We start from the raw sequence: 14,239 nt of genomic DNA, 5'->3' as shown, positions 1-14,239 counted from the left end.
CTCTTTAGGATTTTGTACATGTAAGATCATGTTGCCTGTGACCAGAGATAATTTGACTTCTTCCTTTCGAATTTGGATGTCTTTATTTCTTTTTCTTGCCTAATTGCTCTGGCTAGGACTTCCAGTACTTTGTTGAATAGAAGTGGCAAAAGCAGGTATCCTTATCTTATTCTTGAAAGTAGAGGAAAAGCTTTCAGTCTTTCACCTTTGAGTATGATGCTACCTGTGGGCCTTTCATATTTGACCTTTATTATGTTGAGGTAATTTCCCTCTATTCCCTGTTTGTTGAGTGCTTTTATCATGAAAGAGTGTTGCATTTTGTCAAATGCTTTTTGTACGTCCATCGAGATGATCATTTTTTTCCTTCTTTCTGTTAATGTGATGTATTACATGGATTAATTTTCATATGTTGAACCATCAGGTCTGCATTCCAAGAACAAATCCCACTTGGTCATAGTGTATGATCCTTTTAACGTGCTGTTGCATTCGGTTTCCTCCTGTTTGGTTGAGGACTGTGGCGTCAGTGTTCACAAGAGATACTGGTCTGTGGTTGTCCTGTCGTGTCCTTGTCTGGGTTTGGGATCAAGGTGATGCTGTCCTCTCCCTTCAGCCTTTGAGTCTCAGCTTCTTCCTCTCTAAGGTGGAGATAACACTAGAGTCCCTGTTTAGGGCCGTCATGCAGATTAAATGATAAAAATGCACACAAAATGCTTCAGCAGGGCCCAGTTCACAGGAAGCCCTCAAAATATGTGAGAGGAGGATAAGGATAATAATAAAAATAATAATGAATAAATAACAGTTCATCTCATAGTGGGACAGCTCAGTAGGCTGGGGCTTATAGACTCAGTCTGTATTAGCAGCAGGGCGTCTGTCCAGGAGCAGCACTTAGCAATTTTCCAAGTAAAGGGAGCGAGTGATATTATAGGGCCGAACTAGGAAGCTGTCTCCTGGCCTAACATGTGGTAGAGGCTCACCCAACTTTGTGGAGTCATTGAAAACTTCCTGCTTGCTTTGATGTCTTAATAATGGCCTGACAGTTTTTGAGGAACTGAACGCAGTGAAGCCTGGCAAGAGACAAGCAAAATGTCACAGACAGAATTTCTCTCATTCCTGGGTTATCAAAGGTTCAAAGGACACAAAGATCAATGGCAATGGTGATGAAGATGATGTGGGGGACATTTTCCAAAGAACTAATGTGTTTTCATTTTTTTTAATACTTTATTTTTTTGAACAGTTTTAGGTTTACTGGAATTTGAGCAGAGAATACAGAGAGTTCCCATATAGCCACCCCTCCAGTACACACAGTTTCCCCTATTATTAACCTCATGCATTAGTGCGGTACATTCGTTACAACTGATGAACCAATATTGATATGCTATTATTAACTAAGTCCATAGTTTACATGAGGGTTCACTCTTTGCGTTGTATGTTCTTTCGTTTTGACAAATGTGTAGTGACAAGTATCCACCATTACAGTATCATAAAAAATATTTTCACTGCCCTGAAATCCCCTGTGCCCCTCATCTTCATCCTGAGCCCCAGAGCCCCTGTGCCCCTGGCAAGCACTGATCTTTTACTCTCCTTATAGTTTTACTTTTTCCAGAATTTCATACAGTTGGAATCATACGGTATGTAACCTTTTCAGACTAGGTTCTTTCACTAAGCAATATGCATTTAAGATTCCTCCATGTCTTTTTTGTTATTTGATAACTCATTTATTTTTATCACTAGTATTTCATTGTATGGATGTACCACAATTTGTCTATCCATTTACCTTTTAAAGGACATCTTGGTTGCTTCCAGTTTTGGGCAGTTATGAATAAAGATGCTGTAAGCATGTATCCAAAATAAATGAGTCTTCATGGATATAGAGAACAGACTGTGGTTGCCAAGGGGGAGGGGGTTGAGGGAGAGATGGAGTGGGGGGTTGAGGTTAGCAGATGTGAGCTGTTACATCCAGGATGCAGAAACAACAAGGTCCTACTGTAGAGCACAGGGAACTATATTCAATATCCTGTGATAAAGCATAATGGAAAAGAATATTTTAAAAAGAATGTATATATATGTATAACTGAATCACTTTGCTGTACAGCAGAAATTAATACAACATTGTAAATCGACTACATTTCAATAAAATAAATTAATAAACAATATAAATGAGTCTTAAAAGTCAACAATAAGAAACCAAACAACCCAACTTAAAAATGGGCAAAAGAGCTCAGCAGACACCTCACCAAAGAAAATCTACAGATGTCAAATAAGCATATGAAAAGATGTTAAACATCATACATCATTAAGGAATTTCAAATACACATGAAATATCTCTTCTTTTATTTAGACTACTTTGATTTCTTTCATCAACATTTTGTAGTTTTCTTCATATACCTCTTCATATAGCTAAGTATTTTGTTAGATTTCTTCCTAGGTACTTCATTTTTTTTTTTTTGGTGCTAATGTAAATGGTGTTGTGTTTTTAATTTCATATTCCACTAGTTCATTGTTGGTATATAGGAAAGCAATTGACTTTAGTATATTAATCATGTATCCTGCAACCTGCTTATAATTGCTCATTAGTTCCAGGAGGGCTTTTTGTCGGTTCTTTGGGATTTTCTGCATAGACAATCATGCCATCTGCAAAATGGGCAAAAGATCTGAACAAACACCTCACCAAAGAAGATTTCTTTTTCCTTCCCAATCTATCTTTTATTCTCTTTTCTTGCCTTGTTGCATTAGCTAGGACATACAGTACAATGTTGAAAATGAGTGGTGAAAGGGGACATCTTCACCTTATTCCTGATCTTAATTGGAAAGCTTCTAGTTTCTCACCATTAAATATGACGTTAGCTTTAGGGTTTTTATAGATGTACTTTATCAGGTTGAGGAAGTTCCCCTCCATCCCTAATTTGCCAAGAGTTGTTGTGGTGCTTTGGTGGTTTGTTAGTTTATCATGGATGGTGTTTAATTTTGTCAAATGCTCTTTTTGCATCTACTGTTATGATAATGCGATTTCTCTTCTCTGCGCTGTTGATGTGATGGATTACATTAATTGATTTCCAAATGTTGAACCAGCCTTGCATACCTGGAATAAATCCCACTTGTCTGTGGTGTAGAACTCTTTTTATACATCACTGGATTCAATTTGCTAATATTTTGTTGAGGATTTTGCATCTATGTTCATGGGAGGTATTGGTCTGCAATTTTCCTGTTTTGTAATATCTTTATCTGGTTTTGCTATTAGAATAAGTTTGGCCTCACAGAATGAGCTGGGAAGTGTTCTCTCTTCTTCTATTTTCTGGAAGAGATTATTGAGAACTGGTATCATTCTTTCCTTAATGTTTGATAGAATTTACCAGTGAACCCATCCAGGCCTGGTGCTTTCCATTTTGGAAGGTTATTCATTATTGATTCATATTCTTTACTAGATATGAGTCTTTTCAGAGTATTTATTTCTCCTTGTGTGAGTTTCAGTAGATTGTGTCTTTCAAGGAAATGGTCCACTTCATTAAGTTATAAAATCTGTGGGCATAGAATTATTCATAATATTCCTTTATTATCCCTTCAGTGTCCATGAGATCAGTAGTGATGCCATCGCTTTCATTTCTGATTTGAGTAATTTGTATCTTCTCTGTTTTTTTCTTGGTTATCCTGCTAGAGGTTTGTCAATTTTATTGATCTTTACAAAAAAAAGGCCAAACAGCTCTTTGTTTTGCTGACTTTTCTCTATTGTTTTCCTGCTTTTTATTTCATTCATTGCTTCTTTTCTTCTGCTTGTGGTAAGCTTATATTGCTCTTCTTTCTCTAGTTTCATAAGGTGGAAGCTTAGATCTTTTCAAATGTATGCCTTCAATGCCATAAACTTCCCTCCAAGCACTGCTTTCACTGCATCTTGCAACTTTTCATAGGTTGTATTTTCATTTTCATTTAGCTCAAGATATATTTTTATTTCCCATGAGACTTCCTCCTTGACCCATCTGTTATTTAGAGGTGTGTTGTTTAATCTCCAAATATTTGGGTATTTTCCAGCTGTCTTTCTGGTATTGGTTTCTAGCCTAATTCCATTGTGTTCTGAAAACGTACTTTGCATAATTTCTATCCTTTTACATTTGTTGAGGTATATTTCGTGGCCTGAAATGTGGTCTTCTTGGTGAGTGTTCCATGGGAGCTTGAGAAGGATGTGTGTTTTGTTGCTGTGGGATGAAGCTGTGTGGTTGCCAGTTAGATCCAGATGATGGTAGTGCTGTTCAGTTCAACTTCATTCTTCCTAATTTTCTGCCTGGTGGGTCTGCCCGTCACTGACAGAGGGCTGTTGAGGTCTCCAGCTACCATGATGGATTCATCTGCTTCTCCTTGCAGTTCTATCAGTTTTTGCCTTCCATACTTTGATGCTCTATTGTTGGGTACATACAATGAAGGACTGTTATGTCTGCTTGGAGAATCAACCCCTTTATCACTATGTATCGCCTCTCTTTATCCCTGATAACTTTCCTTCCTCTGAAGTTGGCTCTGCCTGAAATTAATAGAGCTACTCCTGCTTTCTTCTTGTGTTCCAGTATTTTAAGTGCCAAAGTGTGTCGTAGGAATTTGAAAAATGGGTAAAGGCACAGTCATTTGAATCAGGCAAACCTGGGAACAAGCCAAGCGAGTCAAAGTGGCTGACTGTGGGCATACTTAATCGTTCTATGCCTCAGTTTCCTCATCTAAAAAATGAGTAACTATCGGACCTACTGTACAGCACAGGGAACTATATTCAATATCTTGCAGTAACCTGTGATAGAAAAGAATCTGAAAAAGAATAGATATTATATATATGTATAACTGAATTACTTTGCTGTACACCTGAAACTAACACAACATTGTAAATCAACTAGACTTCAATAAAAAAATTAAATTTTTTGAAATGAGGAAGTATCCCTTTGAATTATTGTGAAGATGAAACGGGATAATGCCGTAAAGCACTTAGCAAATTTCCTGGCATTTGTGTAATTACACATAATGTGTCATTAATATATTCTACTAATATATGCACTTATATTATTATCTATTCATATACTATAAGCTATTATTAATATAAGCTATTGGTTATAATTATATTGTGGGACGTTAGTATAGATTTCTAATTCCAAGTACTCTCTATGAAAGTTGGATGAGGCACTCTGAGAAGAGTGACTTAGAAAATAATTGCAAAGTCTCAGGCTGGAGTGGATGGCTCATAGGCAGTGTCCTGAGAAGACAGAAGACTTCACACGTGCCCTGCAGCCCATAGTCCAGGGCGCCAGGGCCAGGGGGGATGTGATATTTCCTCCTTGGTGCCCAGTTTTGCTCATTCTTCTTATTAAAGTGGTTACACAGGAGGTTTCTGACCCCACTGACAATTCACTGTCTGGGGTCTCTCTCTTTTTGGGGAAATGTGGTCACACCAGGGCCCCTATTGAAAAATAGATCATCTTTGGTTAGATAAATTCTGAGTAGCTTTTAAGAAGCAACAGTAATAATTAATCACATGGGATAAACCTTCATTATACACCAAGGCTTTTAAAAGGTAGTTATAAAACTATGTTTTGTGGTGTGAGCTCAATTGTGTTTAAACTTTTTAAAAAGATTGTAAGCATAGAGAAAAGACTGGAAGGATGTGAACCACCGTGTTCTCGGTGCCTGCCTCTGGGGGACGGGAGTCTAAGTGATTTTAATGTCTTCTTTGTGTTTTTCTCTAGTTCTCATTTTCTGCATTATTAGAAAAAACATGTTATTTTAAAAATGAATAGAACAAACAAATGAAAACAAGAATTATTACAAAACCTCCCCTGAACTTTAACACTTGCAGTAAATGGACAGTTGTCACTTGCCAACTGACCTTTCTGGTTTGTGTTGGACCATTTCTGCTGTCTTGCCACTCGGGACAACCAAAAGGATACTTGCATTGGGATCAGAGAACTATCAAGTGGCCAATTCCTGGCCAATTCCCCCCGAGTTCCCTCTTGCCTCTGTGTTGCCTGACGCCCTACCCTAAAACTGGGCATCTATTCTGGGTCTGCTGTCAGGGTCTGGTGACCCTCCACTCACTAGCTGTGTGGCCTTAGGCAAGTCACTTAACCTCTCTGACCCTCAGCATCCTCCTCTTAAAATGAGGATTGCAGTGACTGTCCAGCCAGATGAAGTGGTTAGCACATTGGGGCCCCCAGTGTCAGTGGCACTAGTTATTCCTTGTTATTCCTGTTATTGCTGGCTCTGACTGTCCCCCTTCTGCATTTCAGTCTGCAGACGTCGACAACCATCACGCACTCATTGAATATAATGAGGCCGAAAGCAGCTTTGTTCTCCATGACTTCAATTCCTGCAACGGCACGTTCGTCAATGAGTGCCACATTCAGAACGTGGCTGTGAAGCTCCTACCCGGAGACATCCTGAGGTTTGGGTCCAGAGGGCTGACCTATGAACTGGTCATCGAAAACCCAGCCTCGGTGAGTCCAGGCCCCTGCGGGAGGTGGGGGGGAGGGCGGGGTGCAGAGGTGCCGTGTTGTGTCACCTTCCGTGCAGCCTAGGGCTCGGGTACGGCCACAGGTGGAGTTCCTCTGGAGCGTGTCACTCTTGCTTTCGAGATTCTGCGAAGTTCAGCCCCATCGCGTGGGTGCCCGGGGAGAGCGAGTCCTCGCGCCCTCTTCTGGGCATTTCGTGGAATTACATGCAAGAGTTGTCTAGGGACCAGCCCGGAGCGAGAGCATTTTCCTGAAAAGTGAAGCTTGGCGAGGGGAGGTGGAAAGCAGGTGTGTGCTTTTGAAGATGCAGAGATGGATGCTTCCTTTTTAGGCAGATCAGTGCTCTGCAACTTCCTAGCTTTGCGACCTCTGCCAGGCTTCTCTGCGTGCCTGGGTCTGGGTCTTCTCAGCGGTGCAGGGCGTTGAGAGAGTATCTATGTATAAAAAGTCAAAGTGGCCGGAGTAGACGCTCAAGGCCTGCCAGCTGTTATCACACCGGATCAGAAATGTTCCCGGGATCAGGACCTAAAGTATGGCCCCAGGTTAAGTGGAACGTAACCCAAAATTCGCCCAGCAAAGCTCAGTGACAAGAAGTATCTGGTTCAGTAGGGAGGCAGGATGGGGGCTGGTTAGCAACACAGTCCTGGGTCAGAACCCCAGCTCTGCCACTGGCCTACTCGGTGCGGTCTTGCACAAGCCATTGGACCCCTCGGAACCTCGGTTTCCTCATCTACAAAATGGGGCCAACGACAGCAATGACCTTGCAGGCTTATCTCGAGGGCTAAATGAGATGGTTATCATTGTAAAACTCCCAGAATAACGCCCATTCGTGGTGAGCACACAATTAATACCTGTCGTGTGTGTCCCACAGAGATAGTGTGTTAACCTCACTCGCCAGCACCAAGAACACTGCATGGACTGAGACCTCCGAGGCTTAAAGTCCTTTCTGGGACGAGGCTGGGTATAAATAAATAAAGTTTAGAGAATCTAGGCAGAATCCTGGGTGTGGGTACCCTAGGCAGCCCTAAATACTCACTCAGAGAAGATGAGCACCGTCCCTCAGGCTGCAGGGCTCGTGACACCGCATCCACCACATTTGACTTTGAAAACCTGGGGCAGTTTACTCCTGCTGCTTCTCAGCCCCCTTTTCCTCCTTGGACCAACATTAAAGTGTGCTCACTTGTGGGATGCACTGGGATCCACTGGCCGCCCTGAGGAGGGGCTCCTGACCCAGAAGGTGTTGACCTGATCAGGGGTTCTCAACATGGGTTCTAAGGATCCCCCTCGTCAGAAGCACGTGGGGAGCAGACCCACAGTGCAGATCTGGGCTTCACCCCAGGCCTGAGGACTCATACTTAGGATTCCCAGATGAAATACAGGACACCCAGTTAAATCTGAATTTCAGATAAGCAACAAATAATTGTTATGTACAGGTGTGGCCCAACTATTGCAAGGAACCACATATGCTAAAAAAATTATTTGGTGTTTATCTGAAATTCAGATTTAACGGACACCCTATAGTTTATTATATATTGATTTATTCACTTCTTTATTTATGCGAAATCTGGCAACCATACACATCCTCCCTGGGAGTAGGGCCTGGGAATATGCATTCTCACAAGCTCCCTGATGATTCTGATGCACCGCCAATAGGAGGGAAACCGAAATTTAGAATCATTTGTATGGAACACTTACAGAATTTTTTAGGGATCAAAGAAAAGGGGATTTCACACTCCCAAGCCTGAAAATCCAAGTTCATGAAGTTTGATTCAATGTGCCCCAACATGTCTGATTCCAAGAATTTTTCAGGAATGTTCAGTCAAATTACAGGTTCCCAGGCCCCCTCCCTGGGAAATTCTGACTCTGTGGCTTGCCTGTGGGGAGAAGAATAGGGGAGCAGCAAATAATATCTGCATTTTTTTCTTTTTTTTTCCTACAAAGATATTTATTGAAATATTATTGATAGGGGCATAAAATTTGATACCTAAATTTCCATCCAAAGGAGGCATTGTTTAATTAATTATATAGTTTAATATATTATAAGGAGTTTAATATATTATAAGGAGTTTGTTTATATATGGAATACTGTTCTGCCTTTTTAAAATACAGCTTTCTTGAGATATAATTGACATGCCATAAACGGCACATGTTTAAAGTCTGTAAGTGGATGGGCTTTGACATATGTGTACACCTGTGAAACCATAGCCACAATCAAGACAGTGAACAGCTCCTTCATCCTCCAAAGTTTCCTCCGGATCACAGCATGTGTTTGTTTGCTTGCTTGCTCTTAACAGCTTCACTGAAGTACAATTTACATAACAGAAACTTCACCCATTTGAAGTGTCCAATTCAATCAATTTGAATATATTGATGGAGTTGTGCAGCCATCACCACAACCTGCTTTCAGAACACTTTCATCCATTTCTATCACCCCAAACCTCGGAGAAACCTTGGAGGTATTTCATTTTGGGGTTTGTTTTTAACTTTTAATTTTCAAAATTATGGTAAAATACACATAAAATTTACCATCTTAACCATGTTTCAGTGAACAGTTCACAGTGGCATTAAATCTATTCACACTGTTGTGCAGCCATCACCCCCATCCATCTTCAGAACTTTGTTCATCTTCCCAAACTGAAACTCTAAGCCCATCAAATCAAACCCCCTGCTTTCTTCCTCCCCTCCCACCATGCTGTGTCTGTGAATTGGACTATTCTAGGTTCCTCATATAAATGGAATCTTACATTGTTTGTCCTTTTGCGATCATCTTATTTCACTTAGTATGATATCCTCATGGTTCATTCCAGTTGAATATTTCATTGTATTGATTCACCACATTTTGTTTATCTGCTCATCCATCCATGGCCACTTGGGTTGCTTCCACCTTTTGGCCATTTTGAGTAAGTTTGTTATGAACACGGGTGTACAACTATGGAGTGGGGACTTTATTTTACAAGGTGCTTCTTATATAATTGTGGGAAACAGTGATGACGACCTCTAAACTTGAGTAGATAAGACGGAAGAAGATGTTTTGTAAGAAGAGAAACCAGGAGAGCAGCAGGAGGAATCACTGACGTGAACAGCACTGTGCTAAGCAATTCACCTGTTCTCCCTTATTTCACGCTCACAGCAACCTATGAGATGGGTTCTCCCGTGATCCCCATTTTACAGACAAGGAATCCGAAACTCAGAGAGGTTAAGTAATTTCCCCAGGGCCACACAGCTTGTCAGTGCAAATTAAACACTATCCCCACTTGTGGAAAAAGGAGGGGAGAAAACCATTTAGTCTGATGCTAGCTGGAGCAGTAGCCTTGACTGGTTTTCACACCGAGGAAAGCATACTCTCACGGTCACTCGAATATACACGGATTTTTTCAATTCTTATTCCTACACGCACTTGCACCTTGCTTCATTCCTCGGTTGACTGCAGGCAGCTGCACAAGTGTTGCCCAGGGCACTTTGCAGGACTCTCCCCAACCCCATCTTCTCAAAAGCGCTCTCTGCCGGGGCGTCCCCAGCTTGAGAAGCTTCCATCCATGACGCTCATATTCATGGAGGGGTCCTTTGCAGCGTCCGTGTGAGGGCGGCCTGTGGACTGACTGACACCTTCCTACAAATTCCACTTCCTGATGACTCCAACCTGCTGGCTGTTTAAAAGAAGAGAAAGGAAGAGGGGAAAAGGGAGAGGTATTGAAGAGCATCTCTCATCAAATATTTTGAAGCCCAGTTTTTCTAAAAAATTCGTGGCCCTCTTGCTTCCGGCCTATTCTTGTTTCCAATTGATTTTGGGGTCCCTGGTGAGGGCGCTGTGTTTCCTCCTTGGATGGAGTTTCCACGGAGGACTGCCCTGATATCATACAGATTCAGTATGATGAGAACTGTTCTTCTCCCGACAAAGAGTTCCCAAATGAAAGCATTTATTTCAGGTTTTGTGGTGACCCTAACCAATAGAGGAGGGTGTGACGGCATTTTATTGGGGGAGGCGGGGGAGGTGCGGGCGGTTAGGAATCCAGATGTGTTTGCAGATGTCTCAGTGGTTAGAGCACGTGTCCTGAGGTCAGGCTGACTCCAGCGCCGTCCCAGCCCTGCTCTTGACCGGCTTTTATACTGGACGTGCCCAAATCATCTACCTCTCAGGGCCTCGGTCCCCACTCCTGTAACAATAGTTCCTACCACCTTGAGTGACTGTGGAATTAAGTGGGCAAAGTGCGTAAATTGCTTAGTCCAGCGTCTGGCACCTAATAAGCACGTGATAACCCTCAGCTTTAGAGTCAAGCAAACCAGCATGGAGCAGCCAAGATGCCTCCTTTGTAAGTGTCCTTATGGACAGGGAAACCTCCAAAGACCTGCCCCCGCTAGCAGATAAATACATTTGCAGATAAATTACCCATAGAATAACATACAAGATGGAAAAATATAAAGAAAAACTCTTGTTTGACAAAGTGCATTGGCAGCCAGGTTGTGCCCAGGACCATCCTTTTTTTTTTTTTTGTGGTCGCGGGCCTCTCACTGTTGTGGCCTCTCCCGTTGCAGAGCACAGGCTCCGGACGTGCAGGCTCAGCGGCCATGGCTCACAGGCCCAGCCGCTCCGCGGCATGTGGGATCTTCCCGGACCGGGGCCCAAACCCGTGTCCCCTGCATCGGCAGGTGGACTCTCAACCACTGCGCCACCAGGGAAGCCCCCAGGACCATACTGTGTAAATTATAGCTCTCTCATCAAAGTATAACCTAGGGCTGCCATATTGCACAACTCCAGGGTCACCATTCACAACGTAGTCCATGTGGATGGCGCCCACTGAAACTGTGCAGGACATAACCCGCAGGGCCATCTGCAATGCCCTGAAGCAACCGTTGATTAATCCCATAGAGTCTTGGCACCAGGCGTGGGAAATTGAAGTCCCAGAGTCAGGTGTGCCGCCGTGTTGTGGGTTTTGTTGGTTGTTGCCTTTACTCGTGCTTTCTGAGCTCTGGGAGAGGAGGTGTGGAAACAAGCTGTGCTAGTCACAGTGGCGCCGTTCTTACAAGGCAGCTGAGTCAGGAAACCCACGTCACCCGTATGTATCAATCATGTCTTTCTCTGTTCTGAAATACGGCAAAACGGATGGAAATGGCCAGAATGAAAAAGGAAGCCAGGCGCCACAAATGACGTGCCGAGTTGTTCCATGAGGGGGTTGACAGCTCCTTGTCGGCAGCGCCCATCCCCATGACTGCCTGTGTCTGGCCTTCCCTGTAGCCTGCTCTGCCCTGTTCCCAGTCCAGCCAGACTCTCCCACGTGGCTCCTGGATACTGTCTTCTGTCCCTGCAATGTCATGACGTCCTGTCTTGCGAGAAGAGCGCCCTCTGTCGGCCAATATTCCTTGCTGCTTTAATGGGGAAGCTCTGCAGAACACAATTGAGAAAGCAAGGGCTTTGGAGTTGGATGGACCCAAGTTGAAATGCCAGCTGCAACTGGCTTTACCTTTCTGAGCTTTAATTTCCAATTTCTGCCAAGGAGCTACTCATTAATCCCAGGTCCCCTTTCCCCCTTCAGTTGTTTTTATAGAGGTCCCTGGGACCACCCCTATCATGGCATAAACTGAGGCTCAGAGAGTTTCAGTGACTTCCCCAAGGTTAGGCATCAAGCATATAGATCCAGAGGCAGGATTAAAAGCCGGCTCTCCTGAGTCCCTTGGAGCCTTTTCCTAATAGCACGAAGCATCGTGGGGCCGTGAGAGCCGAGGCAGGTCCTTCACTGCCCAGCGGTTAAGGAAGGTCTTGCAATTCCCAGCCCAACCTGCAGTTTCACACGCTGACAGGGGATGATTCATTATGTGGGTAAAAACGAAAGCCACTGATAATAGAAGAAAATGCATTTTCAGTTATCTGGCTTCCTTGCTTGTTTGGCTCCACTAACTTTTTTTTTGGCTACACCAATGCAGGATCTTAGTTCCTCAACCGGGGATCAAACCTGCACCCCCTGCATTGGAAGCGTGGAGTCTTAACCACTGGACGGCCAGGGAAGCCCCTGGCTCCACTAACTTTTTTTCTTTAATTATTTTATTTATTTATTTTTGGCTGCGTTGGGTCTTCGTTGATGCGCACGGGCTTTCTCTAGTTGCGGCGAGCGGTGGCTACCCTTCTTTGCAGTGCGCGAGTTTCTCTTTGCGGTGGCTTCTCTTGTTGCGGAGCATGGGCTCTAGGTGCGTGGGCTTCAGTAGTTGTGGCACGCGGGCTCAGTAGTTGTGGCACGCGGGCTCAGTAGTTGTGGCTCGCGGGCTCTAGAGCACAGGCTCAGCAGTTGTGGCCCATGGGCTTAGTTGCTCCGCGGCATGTGGGATCTTCCTGGACCAGGGCTCGAATCCCTGTCCCCTGCATTGGCAGGCGGATTCTTAACCACTGCGCCCCCAGGGAAGTCCACCCACTAACTCTTTACCAGGGATATTGCTGCCGTTCCTGGACAAATTCAGTTGCGCCCTTTCTTCTCCTTTTTTGACGATGGTGATCACACCTGGTGGCTAATGTTTTATGCTCATTTATTATGGACCAGGACGTGTTCCCAGCATTTCACGTGCACTATCTCACCCACTTCTCACAGACTAAGAAATGGCTGTTGGTATCCCTGTGTCTTACAGACAAGGCACAGAAATGACACACTCGTCAGGGTCCCAGAGACGGAGCAGAGCCGGGAGCTGGACCAGAGTCTGTGTGACGCCGGATCCCAAGGTCTTAACCCGAGGTCGGCACGTTATGGCCCAGGGCCAAGTGCGGGCCATCGCCTGTTTCTGTAAAGTTTCCTGGGAACACAGCCATCCCATTCATTTCAGTATTGCCTGTGTTGTCGGCTACAATGGCAGAGTAAGCTGGGCAGATCCTATGGCCCACAGGGCTGGAAATGCTTACTGTCTGGCTCTACAGAAAACATTGACCAGCCTCTGCCTGTAACACTATGCAGTCCTGCCTCTTTCATTTGACTTGGTTTCTAAAAGAAGAACTTAAAATAGAGGGGGGAGCTGGGGAGAAAGAACTCACTCAGATTGAGCCTTACTGTGTGCCAGGAAATGTGCTGGTTAATTGCTTAAGTTTACTGAGGAATAAGAAAAAACAGACAAGCTGGAAAACTAAATTTTGAACAGGCTTTTCAATACCTCTTTAAAAAAGAGCTGGAAATATGTGGTTCTAAATATACATACACATATATATGCATTTGCAAATATAGTAATAATATAATTACATTGACATGGATCTGATAAATGTACTAGACATTAACATATTATATATACAACAGATGCATATTATAAATTTTACCTGTTTCTTTTTTTTTTTTTTTTTTTTTTTTTTTTTTTTTTTTTTTTCTTTTTGCGGTATGCGGGCCTCTCACTGCTGTGGCCTCTCCCGTTGCGGAGCACAGGCTCCGGACGCGCAGGCCCAGCGGCCATGGCTCACGGGCCCAGCCGCTCCGCGGCATATGGGATCCTCCCAGACCGGGGCACGAACCCGTATCCCCTGCATCGGCAGGCGGACTCTCAACCACTGCGCCACCAGGGAGGCCCTACCTGTTTCTTCAACTGGAAAGTTTTCTTTTAAAACTGTGGGGCTTCCCTGGTGGCGCAGTGGTTGAGAGTCCGCCTGCCGATGCAGGGGACACGGGTTCGTGCCCTGGTCTGGGAAGATCCCACATGCCGCGGAGCGGCTGGGCCCGTGAGCCATGGCCGTTGAGCCTGCGCGTCCAGAGCCTGTGCTCCGCAACGGGAGAGGCCACGACAGTGAGAGGCCCACATACCGAAAA

The 14,239-nt window shown here is 44.1% G+C and overlaps 1 protein-coding gene across 1 annotated transcript in view; it reads left to right on the top strand.

The window, feature by feature from the left end:
- Positions 1-14,239, top strand: part of LOC308609789 (forkhead-associated domain-containing protein 1-like) — a 101,146-nt gene that overhangs the window by 13,693 nt on the left and 73,214 nt on the right. Inside the window, exon 2 of the mRNA XM_081259091.1 lies at positions 6,252-6,458. Coding sequence (XP_081115217.1) covers positions 6,252-6,458 — 207 coding nt within the window. The remainder of the gene's footprint in view (positions 1-6,251; positions 6,459-14,239) is intronic.

This window comes from Mesoplodon bidens (assembly GCF_964165515.1).
Source record: "Mesoplodon bidens genome assembly, contig: HAP1_SCAFFOLD_103, whole genome shotgun sequence".
In the NCBI taxonomy this organism is placed as follows: Eukaryota; Metazoa; Chordata; class Mammalia; order Artiodactyla; family Ziphiidae; genus Mesoplodon; species Mesoplodon bidens.
Note: the sequence above shows the minus strand (reverse complement) of the source record. Positions and strands in the feature narration are given on the sequence as shown.